This window comes from Notamacropus eugenii, chromosome 5 (assembly GCF_028372415.1).
Source record: "Notamacropus eugenii isolate mMacEug1 chromosome 5, mMacEug1.pri_v2, whole genome shotgun sequence".
Taxonomy (NCBI): Eukaryota; Metazoa; Chordata; class Mammalia; order Diprotodontia; family Macropodidae; genus Notamacropus; species Notamacropus eugenii.
Window position 1 is genome coordinate 14771314 of NC_092876.1, and position 26153 is coordinate 14797466.

Below are 26153 nucleotides of genomic sequence, written 5' to 3' on the forward strand. Positions count from 1 at the left end.
AGCTGTTAGGGGTGGGGCCCTATTTACCGCATCACTCACCCTGCCCAAGGGTCTTCAGATTTCTCTGGCTCCCCCCTTGGGGATCGGGGGGAGAAATTATCAGGCAGAACTCCGGAGGTGGGTAAGAGCACCTTTATTACATGACAGTCAGCAAGAAATCCCGCCGTCCCCTTCCGTGTTGTGCCTTAAATCACCCAGAACTCGCCCTCCTGTTCCGGGTAAGCCCCTCCCCAGTTCCTCCCTGAGGGCGGAGCCCAGCCCAGTCCAGTAGAGCCGCCCCAGTGCCAGCGTGGCAATGCCGCGTCATCAGTGCCACCGTGGCAAAGCCACGTCAGCAGGTCCAGACTCTTGGGCGTCTCCTATCCACCCAGGGGGCCCAGGTCCAGAGCGCCCCTCACAACTCCCCCTTTTTGTTTTAATGATGGGGGCGGACGAGTTCTGCCTTTATGGACTCAAGAGACTCACGGACAGCTCTGAACAGACATGAGATAAGGCACGGTAAGCATAAGCATACAAGAAACCCAAGAATCAACATGACGCCCCCTAAGGACACCCACTGGAGCAGCTGGTGCAAGTTCAACCCATCCCACCAGTCCCTTGCATCATTATAGTTTTTCTCTCAGTCCTCATGGAATTGTATTGTTGCTTTCTCCATAGCTCTAAGCACCAAATCTAGTGCTGCTAACTCGGAGGTAAAGTTAGTAACTGTAATGGCATTGAAGCTGCAGATAAAGCTGGGTAATTTGCAGTTCATCTCCTATGTTTGAAGAAGGGGCAACATGGTTGCATAGTAGGAGTATTGCGAGAAAGATCAGGAGCACCATTATGTTGTAGATGGCTAAAGGCCCGACAAAGTTTCTGTAACTTTCTTTGTTGTCTCTATCGTGCCCCGTGACTTCTTCATCGTGATTGCTGTCTTCCAACACTCGGATACGTTTCACTGGAACCCACACTTCTTTGTTGTCATCTGTTAAAACACAAACATATCCTTTTCCCCAAGTTAATACTGTATGAGGACCAAACCATCGTTTATTCTCATCACGCCACATCATCTTATGGGCTTTGGTATTCAATGCATTTGCTGTAACTGACTTGGTCTTAATAGACTCAGTCTTTGTAGGAGATGTTAAAAATTTCATAGCGGCTGATCAGAGGGTGATAGGTGATGGTCTTGGACAAAGAAACCTAGAAAACATAGATCTGGCACAAAGATTAAACAAACAAGAATCAAAAAGGAGTAAGAATAAAATAACTAGAAGTGAGGTGGGTGTGAGAATACCGTCAAACATCCTCACACTCTCTTGATACACTTAGTAACTCTCTAGGATAGGAGGGGTTTGAATGATTCATATTTGTCTCCAACCTCCTTATCTGCTTTCTATGTATTTTGATCAAGCTTTTATTTAGCTTTCCAAATCTCTAGAACTGATCATTCAGACTGCTTCATATTCCTTTATATTTCTACCATAGACAAGATAGTGTATAAGTTATTACTGTTAACTAGCATAGCTGTATTATCTTAAACAAAAGAGATTTCTAAGTTGAATTTCGCAACTGAATAGATGATCATCGTTGTTTCATCAGCTTGTTTATCTTTTTCTGATTATATTCACTCTGGAAGAAAAACTTTGGAAATTAAGCTGTTAATAAGTTCACACATTAGTATTAACTTTTGCTTATTGAAACAAGATCTGTTCTGCTTTATAGATCATTACATATTAAGTAGCAATACATTATCTTGAAAATGAAAATTTTAATAGATTTCAGCCTTATTTTGAAAAATATTTCTTCTAAAAACATTCCTTGTTCTTTCTTAAGACAGTTGAAATTTTATCATACTAAACTTTTTTTTAAAAAGAAGATTAGGTGAAACCTTTTAAAATGATGGTTGTCTTTTCACTTTGAAGCAAAATAAACCTTTTAAAATTAAAATTTATTAAGACTTAGTTGGTATAAAAATATCCTAAGGAATATAAATTCCCAAAATATTATAACAAATCAAATTCTTAGGTATTCCAGAATTCCTAGATATCACAAAATGTTTTAATAAAAGTGCATAATAGAATCTCACATTGGTAACAGTAAGAGACTGATTACAAAAAAATTACTGCTTCAAACAACAGGGACATCTTAAGGTGAGTCTTAAGTCATTTAAAAAAAATTTCTGAACATGTTCCAGTTTCAGATAAAAATAATATTAAGTTTTCCAGTAAGATTACACAAAAGGGCTCACATGTTATACTGACTACTTGTAATTGATCATAGAAATTTGCTCTAGAAGGAAAAGGTAGGGACATGTGATATAGCAAATATGATAGGATAAAACATCTTTGACTCTGTTTGAATTCAGATAGGAGTGAAATTTTCCAATCATGCAGTATCTGTATTATAGCCAGACTCAGGAATAGTCAGGTGGAAAACATTCCTTTATAAAAAGACAGAATGAGAAAACTGACCAGGAGGATCCCATCCTAGATTGAGTCTAGAATTGTCCCCTCAATGTTTCCTCTCCAGATACAAATTTCACCTACTAACAGTACAGGATGTAGGATCACAGTCCCTCTGAGTAACTTCTGGCATATTCTTTCAGATACTGATTTAATGCAGACAGCTATACCCAAATTCACACTTAAACAAAAATATTTATGGTCCCAAATGCTTTTACCTTAAACAGCAAACTTCACTAATCCCAACTTAAAGCCAAATACAGTTAAGCAATGAGGATTAATAGGACTCACATACATATGAGATTTCATTTAAGATCCTTCCTTCTCAAATTTAAAACTTGTCCTGATATAAAAGTTAATTATTAAAAATCTTTTCCATCTATTACAACTATAGAGCAAGCCACATTCATTGTTTATGAATTATGTAAGCCAAACAAATTTCTTTCTTGGGACTGATGACCTTGCCCACATGAAAGAGGCCTTGGCAGTTTTAAAATTAAAAGGAATTGGCATGAATCCCATGCTTGCCAAACCCCAAACATACTGTCTGGACTGTTCTGAATGGGCAGAACCAGTCTAAATAAATTTTTTACTCCATTCTTTTCTTTCTATACACAGTAATCAATTAACAATTTTAGGTTTAGCATTAAAACAGCAACTTCAAAAACTTAGTTAAGAATCTTACAACTTTTATAAATGATAAATTATTTTAGCTGTAATTTCTTCTTCAGGTAAAGGTGAAAATACCTGGTTTTCTAAATGGCAATTACAAAGCATTATAAGATAAGGTTAGTAGGACTGATAAAATTTTTAAGTAACATAAATGGCTACACCCAATTTTTCCAACATCTTTTAGTTTCAACAAGATTCAGATTACAATTGCTTTCTCTAATACCATTTCTGGGTTACAGAGTAAAATAAAAATCATAATGGTTCTAATTTTTAATCAAGAAAATTTCACATCTATGTCTACTCCTCAAAAATGTGTTTGAAAGAGAAAAGTTGTAAAACTGCAAGTGGAAGTGAGGGAGACTCTGGAACAAAGTCCAGTGGCACCAGTCCTCCTCCTTTCCACTTGGAAATTCACATCTTCATCTCTGAGGTGTCTTTTTTCATTTTTAGTTTTATGCATATTCTCAATTTGCCTTAATGCCAAATAATACAATAAATTCTGACCTGTCTTAAACATCCAATTAGGAGTGACATGTTTCACTTAAAATATGACCAAAATAACAACTTGTATCCCATACACAAAAACTTTTCTCTTAGGTGAGGTATGAGATAATTAAAATGCTATTCAATCTGCCTTTGTGATAGGAGGGGAAAAATATCCCCAATTTCATCTTGTCTTTCTCTCCACCTTCATAACTTGGCCAGAGTTAGAAAGTAGAAAGAGAGAGAGAATTTTACCAACAACTTTCCAATAAATTCCAAAACTTTTATGCTTTCCTTAAACTTCATACACATGTTGTACTACTAGTGGGCTTTGATTAAAGCTCCTTTAAAACTTCACATATTATTGCCTTGTATTTCTTATGTAAAACTGCATTTAGCAGCATTATAAACTAAATAATATAAGATTAGTTTCTCACTTTCTCTCTCCCATTCTCCTCCCCGATGCTGCTGCCATCAGAGAGAAGGGATGAGGGGGAGGGAAAGAGATAACATTCTGAATTCCAGCTACAAAGGAGCTGGCCGTAATAAATCACAAACACACACACACAGAACATGTAAAGACTGAACACATATACAGACAATAAAAAAATTCAAAAACTGAGAAAAGATTGTCAGAAATCCTCTGCACAAATTAGACCTATGGCTTGATTTCTTTTACTTAGTTCCAGACATAATTTTAAACTTATTGGTTCCATATATTCAGCATGATACTCTATAATGTCCTCCTTAACCGACACATTCTTTCTAAACTCTAATTGCTTCAAATTTTTTTTATGCTTATCTTAAGAGGCTCAGTCTCCAAATTATTAATTTTCTTTGTTCCTTCTGTGCTGCACGCTAGTCCTGTCTCCCCTCCCTGACTCCTCACTCCCTGAATTCTTTCTATGCTGCACAGCCAATAGAATTGAAGCAGTTCCCCCTTTTGAACCTCCCCCTCTCTCCTCCAATTTTTCTTCGTCCCTCGTGGCTAATTCTTTGTTCCCCTTTTTTCCAACGCCATTTTTCTTAATTTCCTTTAACTTTTCCCAGGGATAGATAGATGGTACATCATCATCTGAAGTTTCCCTCAAAGAATCTCCCACCTGGGTGCCACTATGCTGAGTGAGAAAAGGGCGCTGCAGCAACAGGTTTATCAGGGAGTAAAAGGTGAAATTATGATCGGTCAGAGTGCCAGGTTTAGTTTCAGCATAAGAGACCATCTGCTGACCGACTACACCCCATCTCACGGGGTCGATTCCTGTATGCTCTACCCACGGGCTGACCGTCCAAATCTTATCGACCCAAGAGCGGCAGTCTTTGATATGAGTCTTAATGCCCTGTGCTCGGCAGACCTTATAAATTTGACAGGCGAGTACGCATTTATCCTCCGGATTCATTCGGGCTTTAATCTGCTTCTGTTCCATCCTTCCTAAAGTCCTCTGACTCTAGGGCTGCCTGATCTTCCCCCACCCTCCTGCGGTCTGGGGGGCTAGCGGTCGCCTAGCAGTCCCTGTTCGGACGCCAGCTGTTAGGGGCGGGGCCCTATTTACCGCATCACTCACCCTGCCCAAGGGTCTTCAGATTTCTCTGGCTCCCCCCTTGGGGATCGGGGGGAGAAATTATCAGGCAGAACTCCGGAGGTGGGTAAGAGCACCTTTATTACATGACAGTCATCAAGAAATCCCGCCGTCCCCTTCCGTGTTGTGCCTTAAATCACCCAGAACTCGCCCTCCTGTTCCGGGTAAGCCCCTCCCCAGTTCCTCCCTGAGGGCGGAGCCCAGCCCAGTCCAGTAGAGCCGCCCCAGTGCCAGCGTGGCAATGCCACGTCAGCAGGTCCAGACTCTTGGGCGTCTCCTATCCACCCAGGGGGCCCAGGTCCAGAGCGCCCCTCACAGGCAACCTTCTTCATGAACAGGTATTTTCTCCCATCCTTTCAGATGAAAAAGAACAATGCATACCTTCAGAAGAAGTCAAAAATTCTGCATCGAAACCCCTCAAAATAAAGATGCAATGGCCTCAGGCCACGGAAGAGCTCAAAAAATTTTGAAAATCAAGTAAGAAAGGTGGAGGAAAACTTGAGAAGAGAAATGAGAGTGATGCAAGAAAATCATGAAAAGCAAGTCCATGACTTGCTAAAGAGACTCATAGAAGTGCTAAAAAATGTAACACCTTTAAAAATAGTCTGACTCAATTAGCAAAAGAGGTTGAAAAAGCCAATTAGGAGAAGAATCCTTTAAAAAGCAGTATTATCCAAATGGAAAAGTAGGTTCAAAAGTTCACTGAAGGAAGTAGTTCTTTAAAAATCAAAATGAAGCACAAAGAAACTAATGAATTTATGAGAAATCAAGAAATTACTAAACAAAACCAGAAGAATGAAAAAATAGAAGATACTATGGAATATCTCAGTGCAAAAACAACTGACCTAGAAAATAGATCTAGGAGAGAAAATTTAAAAATTATCGGACTACCTGAATGTCATAATCAAAAAAATGAGCTTAGATGTCACCTTGCCAGGAGAAGCAGATTTTTATACCCCTAAGAAAGTCATCTACCCCACCTCCTTCTCCATTTCCTCATTGGCTGAGTACCTAGGAATTTACAAATCTCACTACAACAGCTACTTTCCAATAGCACCATCCAGGCTAATATGAATTTGGGAAATGGAAGCTTACCAAGGGCTACTGACACTTAAGGTGATATGCAAAAACTTAACAAAAGGGGAAAGTTCTTGTAGTCTTCAATGAGGAAACTACGTTATAGGCCATCTCTCACAGGCATGTAGAATATGGAAAGCATATTCTGAATAAGTAAAAACATCAACTGGTCTGGGGTCACGTGCTAAGGAATGGGTCAAGGCTCAGAAAACCTGCCATTTTCTTTCATCAACATACCAGATTGAAAGATTTTTTTCTAAATTAGGTTTGCTTTTCAAGTCTGAAAAGCTTTATCCAGTTTGGGGTCCCAGTCTACAGGAAGTGAGTAAGGGCCTTACATAAATTAGTGGTTACAGTGCCCCCCAGGACTTGGGCTTAACTAGATAATGGCTGAGATGAGGGGATCATTTTAGGTTCTGGGAGGATAAAAAGGGCTGGGGTGGGAGAAGTACCTCTCCCAGGAATTCCCAGATACCAAACAATTAGCCTGACTGTGTGCCACACTTACAAGCGAAAATGGCGAGATCTGGTGAACAGAGGGAAAAAGATGATGAGAGGTTTAACTATAGAAAATTGACTCCTCAATTTCACCATCAGATCTCCTCCCAACAAGGGAGTAGCAGAAGAGATCATATAGAAGAAGAGTTTGAAGAACAGATCCTCAAATTCACAGGGGAAGGGGTAAATCTGGAGATAGCCCTTAATTTCCCCCTCAATGTCCATGACCTGATGGGACACTGAACAGGCAGAGACAGAGTAACTGGTTAAAGCAGAGAAGGTAGCCATATTAAAGTGGGTAACCTTACCATCTGTCTTGATTTTTGCCCAGGGCTCCACGTGAGGGATGTAGAAAGTGGGAGCACTGCTAAGCCCCAGGCTTTCCCATCCTTACAAGTCTTGACAAGACTGCAATACTGGGGGGTTGTTCCACTACTTTTCCAACTTTGGGGACCATCCTTCCTCCAATGTCCCTTCTGGTCACATGAGCACGGTTCATTTCCCAGTCAAGGAATCATGTGTTGAGGGCTGGAAACCACAGTGAGATTTGGGGTACTTGAGATCCCAAAATACCTATATGCCAGGTCCTGCTGATTGAATTCAACTCAAGACTTCTTCCAGCCAAAGTAAAATGAAGTTTATTAAAGGTTCACCATATTGGGTTGATTCATTTTTTTTATTTATTTTTTTATTTTTTAATGTTTAACAATCACTGCCATACAATTGTGATTTTATCCCCCCCACCTACCCCCCACTCCCCCCTTCCCTCCCCACGACTGCATACAATTCTGTATAGATTCTACGTATACTTTCCTATTGAGTATATTTTCACTATAGTCATGCTATGTAGTCAGACTAAGATAAATGAAAGAAATCATATGACAAATCAGAACATGATATACAAACACATACACATACACAAACATGATCTGTTACATTATGTGAGTGACTTCCATATTTCTCTCTCTGAGTGTGGAAGGCATTTTGCCTTGAGAACCAATATTGGGTTGATTCTTAAGGAGTCTAAGTATTTGTCATGCTTGTTTTGACAAACTGGCCAGGCAGAACGTTAAGTAGACAGTCAGAGCTGGATTGAATTTGAGCTCTGTAACATTTTTCACCATAAGTCCTTCAGAGCTGTGATGGTTCATGGCATTGCTGATAATAAGTATGTCATTCACAGCTGATCACCTTATGATAGTCCTATTGCTTTGTACACTGTACATTTCATTTTGTATCAGTTCATGCAAGTCTTTCCAGGTTCATTGAGAGCATTCTGCTCATCACATGTTACAGTACAATAGTATTCCACCATAACCACATACCACACCTTGTTTAGCCATTCCCCAATTGATGGGCATTTCCTCAACTTCTAATTCTTTATGCCCAGAAAAGAGCTGCTAAAAACATTTTCTATATGTTCGTCATTTTCTTTTTTTTTTAAATATCATTTGGGATACAAACCTACTAGTGTATTGCAGGTCAAAGGGAAACCTTGTTTCTATAGGTCTTTGGGCATAGTTCCAAATTGCTCTACAGAATATTTGAATCCGTTCACAACTCGTGGAGTGAGTTTTGTTGTGAACCCCTATGTCGGGGTCATGGGTCATATCTTTGGGGTGGCTAAGTGCAACCTCACTGGTCGTTTCATAAGAAAAGAAGAAATGATGCTGTATGAGCTCAAGGTAGAAGTCAGTTCATACTGTGTTTGACTTTTTTAACTTTTTGGGTTCCAGGTGGTCTAAATCGTGGAGAAAGTATAAGCTGCTTTACCTATGGCTCTTAACTCCATTTTGAAGAATTGTGGGTTTTATTGTTTTATTATTTGTTTTGGGGGGAAAGGGTCAGAGAAAATATCTAGTTCTCCATCTTGTTGATGATGTGATCCATACAGTTCTTTTGGTTTTTTGGTTCTGCTGTTTTCTTCTAATGACATAAGGTTATGGTTATTACTGTTTTTGCTTAGATGATTTAGGTAATGTGCTATGTTTAAGAGTCCATAGTGTAAAAAGAATTTCTTATGCTAAGAAAGTACTGAAAAAAATGTTATTGTCTATCATGTAGGGCATGGCTAAACACATATTTGTCCATAAGTGTCATGGAATTTTACTGTGCTTTAAGGAATATGAATTTGATGAATACAGATAACCACGGCAAGATTTATGTAGTTTAATGTAGAGTAAGCAAAGCCAAGAGAACAATATATAAAACAAATTGAACAATGCGAGTGGAAAGAACGCTGATAAAACTTTTAAAAATGACTGATAAAAAATCATAAAGACAAAGTAGGGCTCCAAAGAGGAGATATGATGGAACACCTCAACCCCAATTTGTTTGCAGAATGTTCTTGGGGGTGTGGTACACTGCATATGTTTTCACACATTTTAATGCAATGGTTGGTTTTGCTGTTTTTAAAAACCTGTTTTTGTTACATAACATGGGACTCTGAAAGGGCGAACAGGAGGCATACTGGGATGAACTTTGATGATGTAAAAAAAATAAAAGATTTCACTGAAATTTTTTAAAGAAAGAATCAATAATGTTACTGTGATTGACTTTTTGTAAGTGGAAAGCATATCAGTAGGGACTTAAAAACACACATACATGCATATCAGAGGGGGATAAAGCACTACAGTGGTAAATACTAGCAGTATATCTCCACCATTACACACAAAAACACACAGACATGCACACACACACACACACACACTCATACAATAGGACCCTGAGAATTTGAATCATATAATGATGGAAAGGCTTAGATAGTTTAATGAAACTCTTAGCTGTACCGTGCAAAATTTCTCAAGATAGATGCCATATAGGAGAACTTTGACAAAAGCTGATCTACTGCAGAGAGAAATGGCAAATGACTGCAGTATCTTTGATAAGAAAACGTCATAGATAGCAGTGAAATAATAAAAGAAATGACATTGGAAGATGTGCCCCTCAGATCAGAAAGTATCTAATGTGCTATTGGGGAAAAGAGGAGGACAATTCCAAGTAACTCTGGTACTAATGAAGTAGCTGGATCAAACCCAAAAGAAAAATTATGTGTAAATACATCTGGTGACAAAAGAAAAGCCCAAACCTGTGAAGAACAGTATTGCATAGGAACCAGGGATATAAGATGTATGAACCAAGGTAAATTGGATGCGGTCAAACAGGAGATGGAAATATTAAACATCAACATCTTGGGTGATGGTTAATTTAAACGAGTGAAAATGGGAGACTTTAATTCAGGTTATCATCACATTTCCTACTGTGGGCAAGAATGTCTTAGAAGAAATTGAATAGTCATCATCATCAATAACAGGTGAAAAAAATCAGTACTGTTGTATAATCTCAAAAATGGTCAAATGCTTTCTTTTCAAATTCAAGACAATCCATTCAGTATTATAGTCATACAAGTCCATGATCCAACCACTGATGCCAAAGAAGCCAAAGCTGATCAGTATTGCAACATCTTCTAGAAATAAGAACCCTAAAAGATTCATATTTATCATAGGGAATTGAAATGCTACTGTAGGAAATCAAAAGTAATTGGAAAAATAGGCAAGTTGGGCTCTGCAGTACAATGTAAAGTTGGGAAAATAGTAATAGTGTTTTGTCAAGATAACTCTCTGATCTTATAAAAACACTCTTTTTCAACAACCTAAAAGATGACTCTACAGATGGACATGACCAAATGGTCAATATAGAAACCAAACTGCTTTATATATTTTACAGGTAAAGGTAGAGAAGCTTTATACAGTCAGTTAAAACAAGATCTTCCCTTGACTAAGGATCAAATCAAGAGCTTTTTCTTGCAAAATTCAGATTTAAATTGAAGAAAATTGGGAAATCATCAAACCATATAGGTATTATCTAAATAACATCCCTTATGAATATGAAATGGTGAAGAATAGAACTAAGGGATTAGATCTGGTGAATGGAATATCTAAAGAACAATGAACACAGGTTCACAATATTGTACAGGAGGCGGCAACAACAATAAAAACATCATTAAATAAAGAAAAATAAGGAACCAATTTGGCTGTCTCATGAAACTTTATAAATAGTTGATAAAAGAAGGAAAGGGAAAGGGAAAATGATCCCCAACTGAATGGAGAATTCCAAAGAATGACAAGGAGATTTGAAGTTTTCTTAAATGAACAATACAAGGAAATAGAAGAAAACAATGGAATGGAAAGACAAGACATTTCTTCAAGAAAATGAGAGATATAAAGGGGTAATTTCATGTAAAATGAGCATGAGGAATGGTAAAAATTACTGGGATTTAAGAGAAACAACAGGGATTAAGACTAGGTGGCAAGAATACATAAAATAGCTATATAAGAAATATCTAAATACCACTGATAACCATGGTGGTGTTGTTACTGCTCCAACATCCGGGAAAATGAAGTCAAGTGAATGTTAGAAGGAAAGCTAGAGGCACTCACAAAATTCAAATGTTCAAGTGATGCCCATTGCTCACCCTCCCATCTTACATCCCACCTTAATAGTTCTTTTGCACCTCTTCATGGGAAATAATTTACCTCATTCTACCTCTCCCTTCCTTCTGTACCTAATGAACTATTCTTCCTCATCCCTTAATTTTTCCTGCCATTCCCTCAAATTCACCTTGCAGCTGTAAACTCTGTGTATGTATATTCCTTCCAGCTCTACTATTAATGATATTTTTTTAAAGTCTCAAGTATCACTTTTGCATGTAAACAATTCAATGGAGTCCCTTGTGTTTTCTTTTCACTTTTTACCTATTTATGACTCTCTTGGCTCTTGATATTAGAGATAAATTTTTAGTTTAATTCTCCTTTTCTTTGTAAGGCAGCCTGAAATCTTTCTATTTCATTGAATGATTCTTTTCCCCTTGATGTAATGTGCTTAATTTTGCTGTGTAAGTGCTTCTTAGTAGTAGTCCTACCTTCTTTAGCTTACCACATATGATGTTCCATGACTCCTGATCGTTTAATATTAGAACTGCCAAATCCTGTGTAATCCTCACTGGGACTCTCTGATATTTGAATTATTTCTTTGTGGCCACTTGTAACATTTTCCTTGACCTGATTGTTCTAAAATGTGGCTATGATGTTTCTTAGAGTTTTTGTTTTGGCGTCTCTTTCATGAGATAATTGGTTGATTCTGTAAATGACTATTTTTACCCTCTGGTTCCAGGACATCAGTGCAGTTTTCTTTTTCTTTTTTTTAGATTCTATCTATTGAATGCATTTTGATAAGTTTTAATTTTTTTATAAATTAGCTTGCATATTCTTCTATTCCTCCCATTGGAAAAATAAAAATAAAAATTTCGTAAGAAATACGCAGTCAAGTGGGGGAGATAAAAGGAAAAAATTAACATAAAAACTTTATTATATATTTAAAAGGAAAAATAAGTTATACATGATACATTTGCAGTTTTATGTGCAATTGAATTTTATTATACTGTTATAGAAATGCCCATTCCGTTCTATAAATTAAAAATAAAATAAATGTGACATAAAAAAGAAAATAAAGAAGATTTTGAAATGCCAAGGAATAAAAATTTGGGTCACAAAAGACCTAGAAGCTTCAACGAGAGTAGATTTATGCTAGGGTTGGAAGCTCAATTCCATGTGGACAGTCTCGGGCGGGTAAAGGTGGGAACTTCTAAATCTTAGAGTTCTCACGAGACCCCCCAGAAAATGGCTTGGAATCGAGGTGAACCGAGCTATCTCGTGTATTTCTGCCTCTTCCCGTGAGAAACGTGATGGGAGAGAGCTCTCCCCGCCCTCGAGATTGTCCCAGATTGGAGCACACCTAGTTACCTAACAGGCACAGTATTCAGATGCAAACTATGCCGCTGCAGAGCTTAAGTAGGATCAGGAAAGCCTGAAAGCTCTCTTGGGCGGAGGGGCCCGGAGCGGTGAGGACAACAAGGCTCCGCTTTTCCTCTTCTCCTTCTCTGCCCTCCCCCTCTCTCCCCGCTTGTACTTCTACTTCCAATCTCTTATTGTAAGATCTTTGCCTCCTTGGGAGATCTTTCTCTTTCCCTCCTAAGGAAGTATTCCCCTGCACTTGTAACCAGACCCTGAAATAAAGCTCAACCCTTGTTCGACTCTGGAACGTCCTTTCTCTCATACTAGCATCCGGTTTGGCCAACCGAAGACCTCGGGAGGTGAGGTAGGAAGACTCGGGTAACCCACAGGCCTCTAGGCCTGGCAGTTGGCGCCCCGAACAGAGGACTGGGAGCGCAGATAATCCTGGGTGCTTTGGGAACACCCGGAAGGGGCTGTGAAAGACGGGAGTCCCGAATCCTAGATTCGGAAGGAGAGAAAGACTGAGAGTATCTTCCCACACCCATGGGAAAAGGGCAGGGATGGGGAATCAATTGCCAGTAATAAAGCCAGAGGAACAGGAGGTCTGGGCTGAGATACTTTACAGGGAATGCAGGGAGGCGGGGGTCACTATAGAGTTAAACAACCTCTGAGAATTTTGTAAAAGGATTTGGAAAGTTTCTCCTTGGCTCAAGCAGACAGGAATATCAAGAGAAAGATGGGGAGCGGTCGGAGAACAAATGACCGCTTATGAGCAACAATGCCCCGGGGAGCTGGAGGATTTAGATTTCCTGATATACGGTGTAATTAAGAGCCTTTTGGAAGGGCTGGAGAGGCCAGGGCGGGATTGGAATGAGAGTGGAAGCAGAGATTTACAGATAAATTACTCAAAAAATGTCTAAACTTAGAACTCAAAATTACTTTGTAAAGCTGAGTATATTCCTATAAAGGAAAGGGTGTGTATTGGTGGGACTTTAATGGAATAGGGCAAACACATACACACAAGCACACACATACTCAAAAAAAATCAATAACATCATTTGAATTGCAACTCAAGAGTGAAGAGAAACCTGAATATTTACTTGAGTAATTTGAAGAGGCTTGATGATGATTATAGAGTGCTAATATTTCATGATTATCATACTGGAAAAAATGGCCCCTTGTGATTTTTCTTGGTTTTCTTTCTCAGGCTGTGGTTTGACACATTTTCTTGATCATTGTGGAGGAGGTTTGGGGGGAACTGAGGCAAAGTTGCTAGTCTACCGTCTGTTATATTAAAACAGGAAGGAAAGAAGGAAGTGCCACTTCAGCAGCTTAATGAATTCAAATAAATAAGAAATCACAGGATTTAGATGTATATTATCTTAATGGTTTTCAGAGGCATAAGGGAAAAGAAGGGTAGAAGGAATATATTAGTTCAGGTATGAGGAAGGAAGGGATTGTTATTTCTCATATTTGAAGTGCATGAGGAAAGAGTATTCAAACACAGAAAGAAGTGAGGGAGTACACAGCAAATGAACCTCACTTCCATCTAAAGTGTACAAATAAGGATTAAATACATGCACATAAATAATTTTGCACCAAAACAGAACAAACAATAGAGAAATAAGCAGGGATTGGAGTGGGATGGGAAGAATAATAGGAAGGAGAAAATATATTCATTAGTAAGACTATTTTACTCCTACTGAAGAAGAAATTGAAAGGAGGAAAAGAAAAGATCAAGAACCCATGGGGCTAGTCTAGATTATATTTTAGACAATGAGGGGATGGCAGCACCAGCAAGAAATGAAAACATAATATTGCACCACAAAAACTGAAAATGAGATGATTTCAGAGAATCTTGGGTAATAAGAACTGATGCAGAGTAAAGGGAATGTAAGCAGAAGGACAATTTATGCAAAGAAAATACTGTAAAAGAAAAAAAAAATCACAAGATGTAAGACTTCTGAACAATGTAGCAACCAACCACGCCTTCAGAGAACCTGTGATGAAACATACCGCTCATGGCTTGACTGAGAGGTAATGGACCCAAAGTACAAAAACATATTTTCATCCTGACCACTATGTGGAAGCATTTTACTTAACTCTCCTTATTTGTTACAAGTCTCTCTCTCTCTCTCTCTCTCTCTCTCTCTCTCTCTCTCTCTCTCTCTCTGTCTCTGTCTCTCTCTCTCTCTCTTTCTCTCTCTCTCTCCTTCTCCCTCTTCCTATTTTAAGTGGGGGGTTTGAGCCTGAGTGCCTTGCTACGTTTCCAGGCTTCTTACACTTTATTTCTTTCCTCTCACTCCATGAGTCAGCCACATTGGTTCATTATTTTTTGTCTTTACACAAAGAGTTTCTTAGCTCCAGACTTTTGTAGTGGCTATCTCACATTCCTGGAATGTTATCCTTTCTCCAACCTGCCTCTTCTTTTGTCTGGTTTCCTTTAAAATTCAACTCCAATTCCAGTGCAGGAGCCTTTTTCCTAGTTCCCACAAATGTTAGTGACTTCCTCTCTGAGTTCATTACCTCCTTCCTTTCTACTCTATATACACCTTATATGTCTCTCATCTTGATAGACAGATGCAGCTGGTCTGTACAACTCTAGACCAAAATGGATATCTCCAGTAGGCATCATGGCTCTTCAGTGTTAGGAATCTGATGAAATGTACTAGTGGACTGATACAATGGGGTCAGGAGAAGGGAGAGAATTTCCTTTTGAGAAGTACCCAAACCCTCAGTCTAAGGAGACAGTGCCAGAGACTGTGGGCTCTGTGGAATTTTCCTTGGGGTCTTCTTGCCTCTTATTCAAGGGTCTTATATTCAGATGAGCATAGGTCACTCCTTAGGGGTCTTCAGCCATGGGAACCTGAAGGAGAAATACAAGGGTGAGGGAACAGTGAATGATACTGGAACAGGAGTTCCTAATATTTTCATGTCTCATGAAAGCTTCAGCAGCCTGTCTGGTGAAACCCATGGATATCTTCTCAATTTCATGTCTTCAGTTAGATGAAATGAACTCCATAAGATTATCAAGGAAAGGAAATAATATTTCAATATAATTTGAAAATACAATTTTTGAATTTTTTTTTAAATGACCTCAAAAAAGTTCAGGGATCCAGAACAGATAACCCCTGCCTTGGGAGAGGAGAAGAATTAATAAATAAGTCACTTAGAAGTGGTCCAACACTATGCCCATAGTTTGTGGTTTCTCCTCCAGGTAGAGGACAGGACAGAAATAACTCACCGATGGTTCCCTTGGTGTGCCTCTCGCCATTTCTGTATCTGAGGTAGAGGAAAGATTCTATCATTCCCCCAGCTCCCAAGACCATTACCTCCAACCTGTTAAATATCTCAGATATCTAAGGGCATGATGCCTTTCCCTGGACCCTTCCCAATCACATAACTTACATACTGACTCATCTGTGGGGGTCTCTAGGTGATGGGGCGGACAGACACCCTGAGGAAGACAAGAGCAGCAGAAGACTCTGTAGGGAGAGGGGGAGGAAATAGCACCAGAGGATATACGTCAGTCTGGCAGCTTGCTTGAGTATTTTCTCCCCAACAGGAGCTCTATTCAGTGCAGAGAAGCCAGAGTAACATCAGATGGAAGAAATAAAGGATTATTACTGTAGGAGCTGAGTCTTCTTACCTCCTAAGGCTTTCTCTATGCAAGGACCCTGATGAGGGAAACATGGGAAAGAAAATAGCATCAGGGAAGTGTCAGAAGGGGACAATGCAGTAAAAGAGGCTCCACCCTCTCCCCTCTTCATCCTCACTCACCTATAGGGGTGAATTGAAGGCCGAGAAATGCCAACAGGAGAAGGCAGATAAGGAGGAAGGAGACACAGCTGAGGGCTATGAGGAGAATGTTACTGGGCACTGAAACAGGAGTTGGGGAGAGAGAAGACTCATTCTCTTGAATTCTCTTGAGAGGACTTCCACCTTTTACCTGTAATTATCCCTGAATTTTCCCTCCACCCATCACTCACAGTGTCCCCTAGTTTGGCACAAATCCTGCTCAGAGAAGACTCATCCTTTAGAATTAGGATGAGAAATCCTCCCACCAGGATGGAGATAGGTGAGGTTTAGGGAAGGATGGGAAGAAAGTTATATCTCAGCTCACACCCTTGGTCCCTATGGGCCTGGAATTGAGAAGAGTGTCAAAGTCTCCATTGTCTCATCCTGTGTCTCTTGCCAAGAGCCAAGGTCTTGGTTTCATCTCCTTGTAGGGGCTCAGGGACAGAGTGATTATTAGCACCTCCAGTAATTATTGTGAGTTTCTTCCTCTCACCTGTCACTCTAATTTCCAGAGGGTCACTTTGTTGTGTCCTGAGGTTTCCACTGGTGCCAGGCTGATAGCTGCAGCTGTAATTGCCAGAGTCCTTGGGGGTCACATGTGTCAAAAGGAACTGGGCCTCATGTTGAATGGTATTAATGATTCCCTCCTTGTAGAAAGTAAACCTAGAACTCCATCGAGGCCCCTGACATAGGAGCATCACATTGGACCCTGAAGCAACCTCCTGTCCTGGCCAGACTGAGAGGGAAGGCTTGAGGAGTGCATCTGGAAAACCAAGCAGAGGCCAGAGACCCTCAAGGATCCCACCCTTCAGTGGGGTGGGAGAGGCAGGAGATAGAAAGGCCCTGAAGATCCTCTGGTCTTCAGCTACAGCTTTTATTGACTGTTTGCTTATTCTTTTGGCAAAGTCTCCTTCCCTTGAGAGAGATGTTTGCCACCAAAATTCGAATATTTTCTGGGTTTACTAACACACAAGGAGGCTGTTCCTCTCTTACTCCTTATACCTTGAGTTTGGAGTAGCTCTTGAGCTGGTCTATGCTTCCACCTGTGCCTTCTAAATACATAGGGGTGGACTCCACAGGCTATATGGCATGATACTAAAAAGAGACCCAAACTATATGTCCTTCCTAGGCTGTCTATTAATACTGACTCTCAATGTTCTACTTCATACCTTAAGGCACTGGACACACCCTCACCTGTCACCCAGATCTCGAGGACCTCACTGGCCTCAGACACCACATATGGAGCCATCTTCCTATGATAGAAACAGCTGTAGTTGCCAGAATCTTGCTCCCTCACAGAGAGGAGAAGAAAGTCAGCCGAGGTCCCAGCTGGGCTCTGCCTCTGCAAGGGCTGAGAGGTTCCCATCTTCAGCAGAGTGAATGTCAGGCCACTGAGGAATGTCTGAGGGGGCTGTCGACACTGGAGAGTCACATGAATCCCAGGCTCCACCACAAGGGCTGGGAGGGCTGAGAGAGAAGGCTTGGGGAGAGATCCTGTGAGAGGGAGAATAGGAGGCTGGGAGTCAGGATAGTGGAGTAAAGTCCCTGCTCTGCCTCGGAGTCCGTTTGTGATCATGGTCCATTCACTAGAACTGTCTAAACCTCATTTATCTCCTCTGCAAATGAGGAGGATAAACCGCAAGATCTCTCAACCCTTTCCTACTCCAGCAACTCAGGAATCTAAGGAGAATTTCACATTTGAAGAGCTCATCCAAATTAAGGTCTCCTGCATCTGATGATTCTTGGAAGAGAAGATCATACCCCTATCTCCGCTATCCCAGACAGGCCTGGGGCTCATCCTAAAAGCAGGGCTAGAATCATGGTCCAAGACAGAGAAGGCTCAGTCACTCATTTGTTGTGGGTCTCACTTTGTTCTTTCCTAATGGGAGGGTTTGACTTCTTTAAAATGAGCTAGAAAAGAAAATGACAAACCATTCCTCGAGTGTCTCTGCCAAGAAAATCCCAATGGTGCTACAGGGAGTTGGGAAAATCCACACCGAAACAAAAATGTGAGAGTTTGGTCTCAAGAATCTCCAAGGTCCATTTCAGCTCTGTGTCTCTGTGACTCTTCTAACTCCCACCACTGAGTCCCCACCATTACCTTTCTCCCCTAGATTCTAGATGTCAATAGAAATACCTCATGTCTTCCAAGTCCCCAGACTCCTGCCAGACCCCAAGGAAGAGCTGACTGGGTAGACACCAGGCCTTCATGCACATCTTGACAAAAAACAGAGTGATCATTCTTAGTTATTCTGGGGCCCACACTCACTCCTCACCTGTAACCACCAACTCCAGGTAATCACTGTGTATTGATGCTCTAGCAGATGCTATATTTTCCCTGTAAGTACAGCTGTAGCTTCCAGCATCCTTGGGTCTCACAGATGGAAGGATGAAATTAGTCCAGAGACCTCCTGAGATTTGCTGTTGTAAGTGCTCATGGGTTCCAAGCTTCCACAGAGTGAAATTCACCTCTCCAAGGGAAGACAGCTTGGGCCTTGAGCACCAGAGAGAGATGTTGGCTCCTGGGGACACCACAAGGTCAGGTTGGGCCCACAGAGTGGGCTTAGGCAGTTGTCCTGTGAGGAAAGGGGAAACAAAGGTCAAAGGCGTCAATTCTGGGACTCCTCCTCTAATACCTTAATGAGAGGGGCAACAGCAATCCTGCCTCTATTCTCATTTTCTGTCAGGGCTTGCCCTACTCTCCTGGGGCTCAAGGCTGAGTTCATGCAGAAGAGGAGAGGGTCCCAGGGTCTCCTCCAGCCTCCCCCAAAACCACACCTTCAAAATTTCTAGGATTTTATATTTTCCCCATCACTCTATGGGCCCATGTGTAGGGGATGGAATCAAGAGTTGTGAGTTCCCATTTCTACTTACCTAGCACAGTCAGCTCCAGGGTATTGCTGGGATGGGACCCCCTATAGGGGGCTGTCTTCCTGTAGTAAATACAGCTGTAGTTCCCAGTGTCCTCAGGTCTCACAGATGGAAGTGAAAAACCAACCTTGTTCCAGGCAGCACTCTGTTGCTGCAAGGGCTCCAGGCTCTTTGCCTCCAGCAGGGCAAAACTGTAGTTCTGAAAGGATGTCTGTGGTAACATGTCACACCTGATGGTTGCTGTTGCTCCTGTGTCTAATGGAGAGCCATGCAAGACTGAAATGTAGGGTTTGGGGAAGGCTCCTATGAAAAGAGAAAGAAATTTAGGGACCTGCTCTCTCCCTGCAAGTCTCCTCAAATCATTCCCTGAAACAGAACCAAGAAGAGGGAGGTAAGTCTACTCATGACTGGGTAACTGGGCTCCTGGGTCTCCCTCAGAAAGATTTCTGGGCCCAGAAAACCTGTGAATATACAGAGAGATGGGAGAAGAAAGGACATGGGCAGAGTAGGTTTCCTCCCCCCATTTGTCTCTCTTCTCACCTTCTCCAAGGGTCCCAGCTCAGTCCTCCCACCTGGGCCTACTGCACTGAAGCATGATCCTGAGGCACCAGCCCTGGCAAATTCAGATCTTTCTGTTAAGCTCTGAGATTTGCAAAGTTCTGTCCTCCCAATAACCCCATGTGTGGGGAGGTTAGAGTGATATGCTGATTTGCTGCAGGGCCCTACCCACATGGTGCCAGGTCTCTGTCCTGTCACCTATGTCCACCCCTAGGTGAAGCCAGAGCTGGGCTAGCAGAAAAGTGAGGGAGCTCCCTCTGGGTAGCTTTGTTAGTAACTTGCTTTAGTCTAGTTCTGCTGCTCTCAGTCTTTACCTATACATCAGGTACCTCCTGCTCATTGATGATTTAGGGAAGACTCTGCTGCCCTCAGGGAGCTGATAGTCTCAGGGATCACAAGGGTGTGAGCTCAAATGACCTCACTAGGTAATCCAGTTCATGAGTTTCATGTCATGGAAGAGGGAACTGAGATCAAGGACTTGCCCACAGTCACCCAGCAAGGACATGGTGGAGCAGGCATATGATTCTATACCACAAGCTCTGAATTTCAGGCTCCTTCCCCCTGCAGCAGACAGCCTTTTAAATGCACTCAGATGGACGGCAACCTGGGTGGTGGAAAGGGCAGCAGTACTAGAGCAGAAGCACAAGAGAGGTATAGGTACCATGCTAGGAAGGCCAAGAGTCCAGATACTGACACTTGATACAATCAGAGATAGCATTCTGGAGCAGCGAGGATCTGACCTAGACTTTAAGAATGTGGAGGATATGATGGATCGTAGGCAGGAGAAACTTTGTGAGCAAAGGCAGAGTGTTGGGGTGCGGAGAGGTGATTGAATCATATGCCAATGACAGAAACAACTGGACGTGTAGCCATCTGCTTCTTCAAGGACAGGAAAATCAATCTGAGTAGTTTGTTGAGCAAAGGGAGCATCAGAAGGGTTCACCTCTTCTCCCAAATTCTGTGTGTCTTCAGAGAGAGGAGCAGCCCAGATTTCTTCGCTGGGTCATCACTTCTAGAAAAATCTATGGATTTGGTGGTGAGTGTTATGGGTTCTAATCTAGTCCATGACAGTAATGGATTAAATGACTTCAACTCACTTTACCTCCTCTCCAAGCCTCAGTTTTTCCATTTTTAAAAAGAAAATTGTGGTACATGTGCCCTCCTCACAGGCTTACTTAGGGGAAAGATTTTACAACCCTATCTTTCCTCCTAAAATTTGAGCTGGTGAACCAGGAGTTCCTTGAAAATGGGGAGGTGGGGTTGGTAAGGGAAAGTAGATAGTCAAGCCTGAGGGTTTGTCCCTCATGTAGGTGACTCCCCAGAGAGGGGTCTGAACTCATTTTTCAGGACTGGCTTCCTTCCACCAGGGATGGTTGTAGACCTTCAACCCCTCACCTGTCACGACCAAGTCCAGGGCATCACTGAACTCTGACCACAAGGGTCCCTGCCCAGAGCGGCAGCTGTAGCTTCTTGCATCCTTCCAGTCATCCACATTCCTGAGCAAAAAATCGGCCTGTTGCCAGGAGGCATTTTGCTCCTCCCTGAGCTCTCCATCCTTCCAGAGCTGGAATCGGTCACTCCCCAGGTGACCCTGGCACCGTAGGGTCACGTCTGCTCCCTTGGAGACCACAGAACTCGAGATGGCCCAGAGAGTAGGCCTAGGAGGGGGGCCTGAGAAGGAAAAAGAGTCCTGGGTTCCAAGGATTCCTCTCATTTCACTTTTTTTTTCAGCTCTGAATCTTGAATCCCCACCCCAAGTCATTCCATCCATTCATCCAAATGTCTTGTTTCCCTCAATGATTACTAGGGGAATGGCTATTGGGAATGAATTAGGACAAAGAAAAAGAGGCAGTCAAGAGTTTTGGGGACAGCTTACCCATCTGTGCCCTCACTGCCCAGTCCAGACACAGTCCTGTAAGAGAAGCTCAGTTTAGAGATGCCTGTCCTACAGCCCACACTGACCCATTCCCAGCTCTCACCAAAGTCCATGAAACTCTAATTATGTTTTGGTCAGAATATGAAAAAAGAATCTTTTGAGCAGATTCTGGGCTTCTGCTCTGTTACAAATGGTTCTGTCTCCTCTTTAGGCTCCTCCCTGTCCTTCTGTGTCAGGAACCAAGTCCTTGTCACAACATTGCTCCCTCCCCATGCCAGACCCTGGATACTCACCAATGTAGACCAGGGAAGTGACTGTGGGTCCCATGCTGGGTCTTCAGCTCTGTCCTGGGCTGCCTAGCCTCAAAGGTGCAGAAGGGAAAAGGTAGATGGACTTGAGGCTGGCCGAGGATGTGGTGGCCAGTTCTGCTGCCTTAAACCCCTAATCTCAGGTCCCACAATTTCTGTTACTATGCTGATGAATGAGGGATCATGGTGCTTCAAGGCTTATATCTGAGGAGAGGGGTGGAGCCAGGATGGCAGAGTATAAGCACTCACTTTCTAGAGCTGTCCCCTGAAATTCAATCCAATACCTGTAAAAAAAATGTCTCTAAAGAAATTCTGGAGCTTCAGAATTCACAGAATGACTGAGTGAAGCAAATCTCTAGCCCAAGATGGCCTGGAAGGTAGACAAGAAGGATCCATTGCACCCCACTGGGAGCAGAGCCCAATCCAACACCACCTGCACACATGACACAGACAGGACCTAAGCAGGTCTTGGGGGGGAACTGAATCACTGCCACCTGTGAGAGTTTTCAGACTTTGTGACCCGAAAACACTAAGGAGAAATTGAAAGATCAGGGGAAAATATCTATGCAATCTATGTGAGAGAGTAGAGTGGTCAGGGCCCAGACCCAGGACAGCAGCAGGTGTGGAGGAGCAGGGGCAGCATTGTCAAGGGAAGCTACAATCACTATTTCTGGAGCTCTAGGCATACATATTTAGGGGAATTGAGCCACTGACAGTACACTCCAGCCCCCACTCGAAGCAGAGAAGTACCTTAAGAAAGAGATCAAAACTCAAGTAAATGGCTGGAAAAATGAGCAAAAACCAAAAAAAAAAAAAAAAAAGAGTCAGACTATAGAATCTTACTTTGGTCACAAGAAAGACCAAAATATACAAACAGACGACAATAAAGTCAAAGCTCCTCCATTCAATGCCTCCAAGAAAAATATGAATTTGTCTCAGGCCATGGAAGAGCTCAAAAAGGATTTTGAAAATCAAGTAAGACAAGTAGAGCAAAAATTGGGAAGATAAATGAGAGTGATACAAGAAAATAGTGAATAATGAGGGAACTGTTCCATAAAAGAGACCCAAAAATGCTCAAGAAAATAACACTTTAAGAAATAGCACTAACCCAAATGGCAAAAGAGATCCAAAACAGAGTTAGAGTTTCATGTACTTTGGTGAGAGTTTGGAATGGGTCAGTGTAGGATGTAGGAGAGGCATCTCTATCCTGAGCTTCTCTTAAAGAACCGTGCCCTAAAAGCAGAATTGTCCACATGGAAAAGGAGGTCCAAAGCCTCACTGAAAAGAATAATTCCTTAAAGATTAGAATAGAGCAGATGGAAGCTAATGACTTTATGAAAAAACAAGAAATTATAAAAGAAAAGAAGGAAAAATTAGCAATGTGATATATCTCATTGCAAAAAAACTGACCCAGAAAACAGATCCAGGAGAGACAATTTAAAAATTTTTGGACTACTTGAAAGCCATAATAGTAACAAAAAAGAGCCTAGACCTCATCTTTTAAGAAATCATCAAGGAAAATTGCCCTGATATTGTAAAACCAGAGGGTAAAATAGATATTAAGAGAATCCGCCTATTGCCTCCTGAAATAGATCCCAGAAGAAATACTCCCAGTAATATTATAACCAAATGCTAAAGCTTCCAAATGAAGGAGAAAAAACTGCACGCAGGCAAAAGGAAACAATTCGAGTATTGTGGAAACACAATCATGATAAGACAAGATCTAACATCTTCTACATTAAGAGATCAAAGGACTTGGAATATATTCTGGAGGTCAGAGGAGCTAGAATTAAAACCAAGAATCACTTACGCAGCAAAACTGAGTATAATACGTCAGAGGGAAAATGGACATTCAATGAAATAGAGGAATTTCAATCATTCTTGTTGAAAAGTTCAGAGGTGAATAGAAAATCTGACTTTCAAACACAAGAATCAAGAGATGTATAAAATGGTTAACAGGAAAGAAAAATCATAAGGGATTTACTAAAGTTGAACTGTTTACATTCCTAATTGGAAATATAATATTTGTAAGTCTGGAGACTTTCCTCAGTACTAGGGTAGTTGGAGTAATCATATATAGAGAGACAGAGCACACTAGGTGTGTTGAATAGGTAGGGATGATATCTAAAAAAAATAAATTAAGGGGTGAGAAAGGAATATATTTGGAAAAGGAGAAAGGGAGAAATAGAATGGGACAAATTATCTCTCACATAAAAGAAGCAAAAGAAAAAAAAACTTTTTTTCATGGAGGGGAAGAAGGAGGAGGTGAGAGAGAAAGAGCAAACCTTAATATCATCAGATTTGGCTTAAGCAGTGAATAACATACTCACCCAATTTGGCATGAAAATCTCTCTTACCTTACAAGAAAGTAAGGGGATAAGTGGGTCGATGACAGAAGGGGAGGGCAAATGGGAGGAGAGGGTAATTAGAAGTAAACACTTTTAAGAATGGACAGAGTAAAATGAGAGAATAGAATAAATGGGGAAGAGGATACAATGGAGGGAAATATAATTTGTCTTTCACAACATGACATTGTTATGGAAGTGTTTTGTATTGTTACACATGTATAATCTATATTGAATTGCTTGCCTTGTCAGTCAGGATGGATTTGAAGGGAGGAAGGGAGAGAAATTGGAACTCAATGTTTTAAAAAAGAATGCTAAAAGTTGTTTGTACAAGCAACTGGGAAATAAGACATACAAGCAATGAGGTGTAGAAATCTATCTTGCTGTATAAGAAAAGAGAGGATGAGGATAAGAGAACAAAGGGGTATGATAGAAGGGAGACCAGACTGAGGAAAGGAGTAATCAGAATGCATGATATCTTGGGATGGGCTCAGGGGAGACATGGAGAGAAAATGTTGACCTCAAAATCTTGTGGAAGTAAATGTCCACAGCTAAATATAAATTCATTAATTAACTAATAAAAACAAAAAAAAAATCTGAGGAGATCAGGGTGTCTTAAGACAAATGTAGCCCAGGCAAGACAAGGGAATCTTTGGGTATCTAACACTGAAGACCAATGAAGGAGACGAGAGACAAAAATACCAGATTTTTCCAGGCAATAACCAGGGGCCCACCGTGAAAGCCTCACCTTGAAAGAACCAAGATTGAACAACATGGCTAAAGGTGCTCATGTCACATCACCTCAAAACTTAGTTCCACACACTCATTGTGTTTGCTCCCTGTTTGGTATTCTTCCGGAGTGAGTCATGCTGTGCTCCCTTTTTCATTGGTAATAATAAACAAACAACATAATTCTGACAAACATCATTTAGTACTTTCATGTTTGTTAAGCATCTTACATATATTGTCTCATTTAATCTATACAACCAAGATAGCTGTTGATATTCTTTCCACTTTACAGATGAGGAAACTGAGACAGATAGATGTGAAATAACTTGTATAGGTTCATACGTTGTAAGAATCTGAGGCAGGATTCAAATTCACATGTTCCTGACTCCAAGTTCAGTGAGAGTGTGAAGCTGAAACCATGTATTGTACGAGTTCAGTGTTTTGGAGAAACATATCAAAAGGAAAAAAAAACGCAAAAAAGAATAAAGTGAACTATTTTGATCTCAATTTAGAGTCTATGAGTTCTTTATGTTAATGCAAACAGCATTTTCCTTTCTGAGTCCCTTGTACTTACATTGAATCATTGTTTTGTATAGAAGAGCTGAATCATTCATAATTGATCATCATGTAATGTTACAGTGTTTTCTCAGTTCTAGTCACATTTTCATCAGTTTGTTCAAGTCTTTCTAGGTTTTTTTGAAATTCTTTGGCTCATAATTTTTATTGTGCAATAGTATTTCATTACATTGATATATCACAAGTTGTGCAGCCATTCCCCAATTTATTGCATGGCCTCAATTCCTTACATTGTGTTAGTGGACGTTACTGTTGACTTAAAGTATTTGAAAGGGCACTAAGTGGAGAAAGCACTGAGTCTGGAGAGCTTATAGCCAAATATAAAATTAGGAGCAATAGTTTCAAACTGCAGAAAGGAAGATTTTACCTTGATATGAGAAAATATATACATATCTTTCTATCTATCTATCTATCTATCTATCTATCTATCTATCTATCTATCTATCTATCTATCTATCTATCTATCGATCTATCTATCTACCTATCTATCTTCTATCTATTTTTCCCAGTTACATGTACAAAGAAAGTTTAGCATTCATTTTTAAA

The 26153-nt window shown here is 40.9% G+C and overlaps 1 protein-coding gene and 1 long non-coding RNA gene across 4 annotated transcripts; both read right to left on the reverse strand.

The window, feature by feature from the left end:
* Window positions 1–117: 117 nt before the first annotated feature.
* On the reverse strand, window positions 118–5489 carry LOC140503499 (uncharacterized). Its single transcript, XR_011966808.1, has 2 exons — window positions 5165–5489; window positions 118–1200 (listed from the first exon to the last, which is right to left on the reverse strand). It is a non-coding gene; the product is annotated as an uncharacterized lncRNA (long non-coding RNA).
* An 8134-nt stretch (window positions 5490–13623) lies between these two features.
* Window positions 13624–22774, reverse strand: LOC140503497 (immunoglobulin superfamily member 1-like). Of its 3 annotated transcripts, XM_072607540.1 has the most exons (12): window positions 21943–22774; window positions 21650–21685; window positions 21169–21444; window positions 19219–19518; window positions 18621–18920; window positions 17539–17838; window positions 16838–17107; window positions 16327–16425; window positions 16196–16223; window positions 15955–16031; window positions 15791–15828; window positions 13624–15412 (listed from the first exon to the last, which is right to left on the reverse strand). In XM_072607540.1, exons 1-12 carry the CDS (start codon window positions 21974–21976, stop codon window positions 15389–15391), a joined length of 1782 nt encoding a protein of 593 aa, XP_072463641.1. In that variant the 5' UTR covers window positions 21977–22774; the 3' UTR covers window positions 13624–15388. The 3 variants fall into 3 exon arrangements, 2 of the variants coding, with proteins under 2 accessions (XP_072463641.1, XP_072463640.1); XR_011966807.1 differs by having other exon boundaries at window positions 15791–16031; XM_072607539.1 differs by having other exon boundaries at window positions 13624–15828.
* Window positions 22775–26153: the final 3379 nt, after the last annotated feature.

Excerpts from the sequence above, each read along its gene's own strand:
- LOC140503497 (XM_072607539.1), bottom strand. The coding sequence starts at position 21,976 with ATGGGACCCACAGTCACTTCCCTGGTCTACATTG. Across the intron at positions 21,445-21,649 it reads GGCAGTGAGGGCACAGATGG|GCCCCCCTCCTAGGCCTACT; the intron begins GTAAGCTGTCCC and ends TTTCCTTCTCAG. Across the intron at positions 15,829-15,954 it reads CCCCACAGATGAGTCAGTAT|ATACAGAAATGGCGAGAGGC; the intron begins GTAAGTTATGTG and ends CCTCTACCTCAG.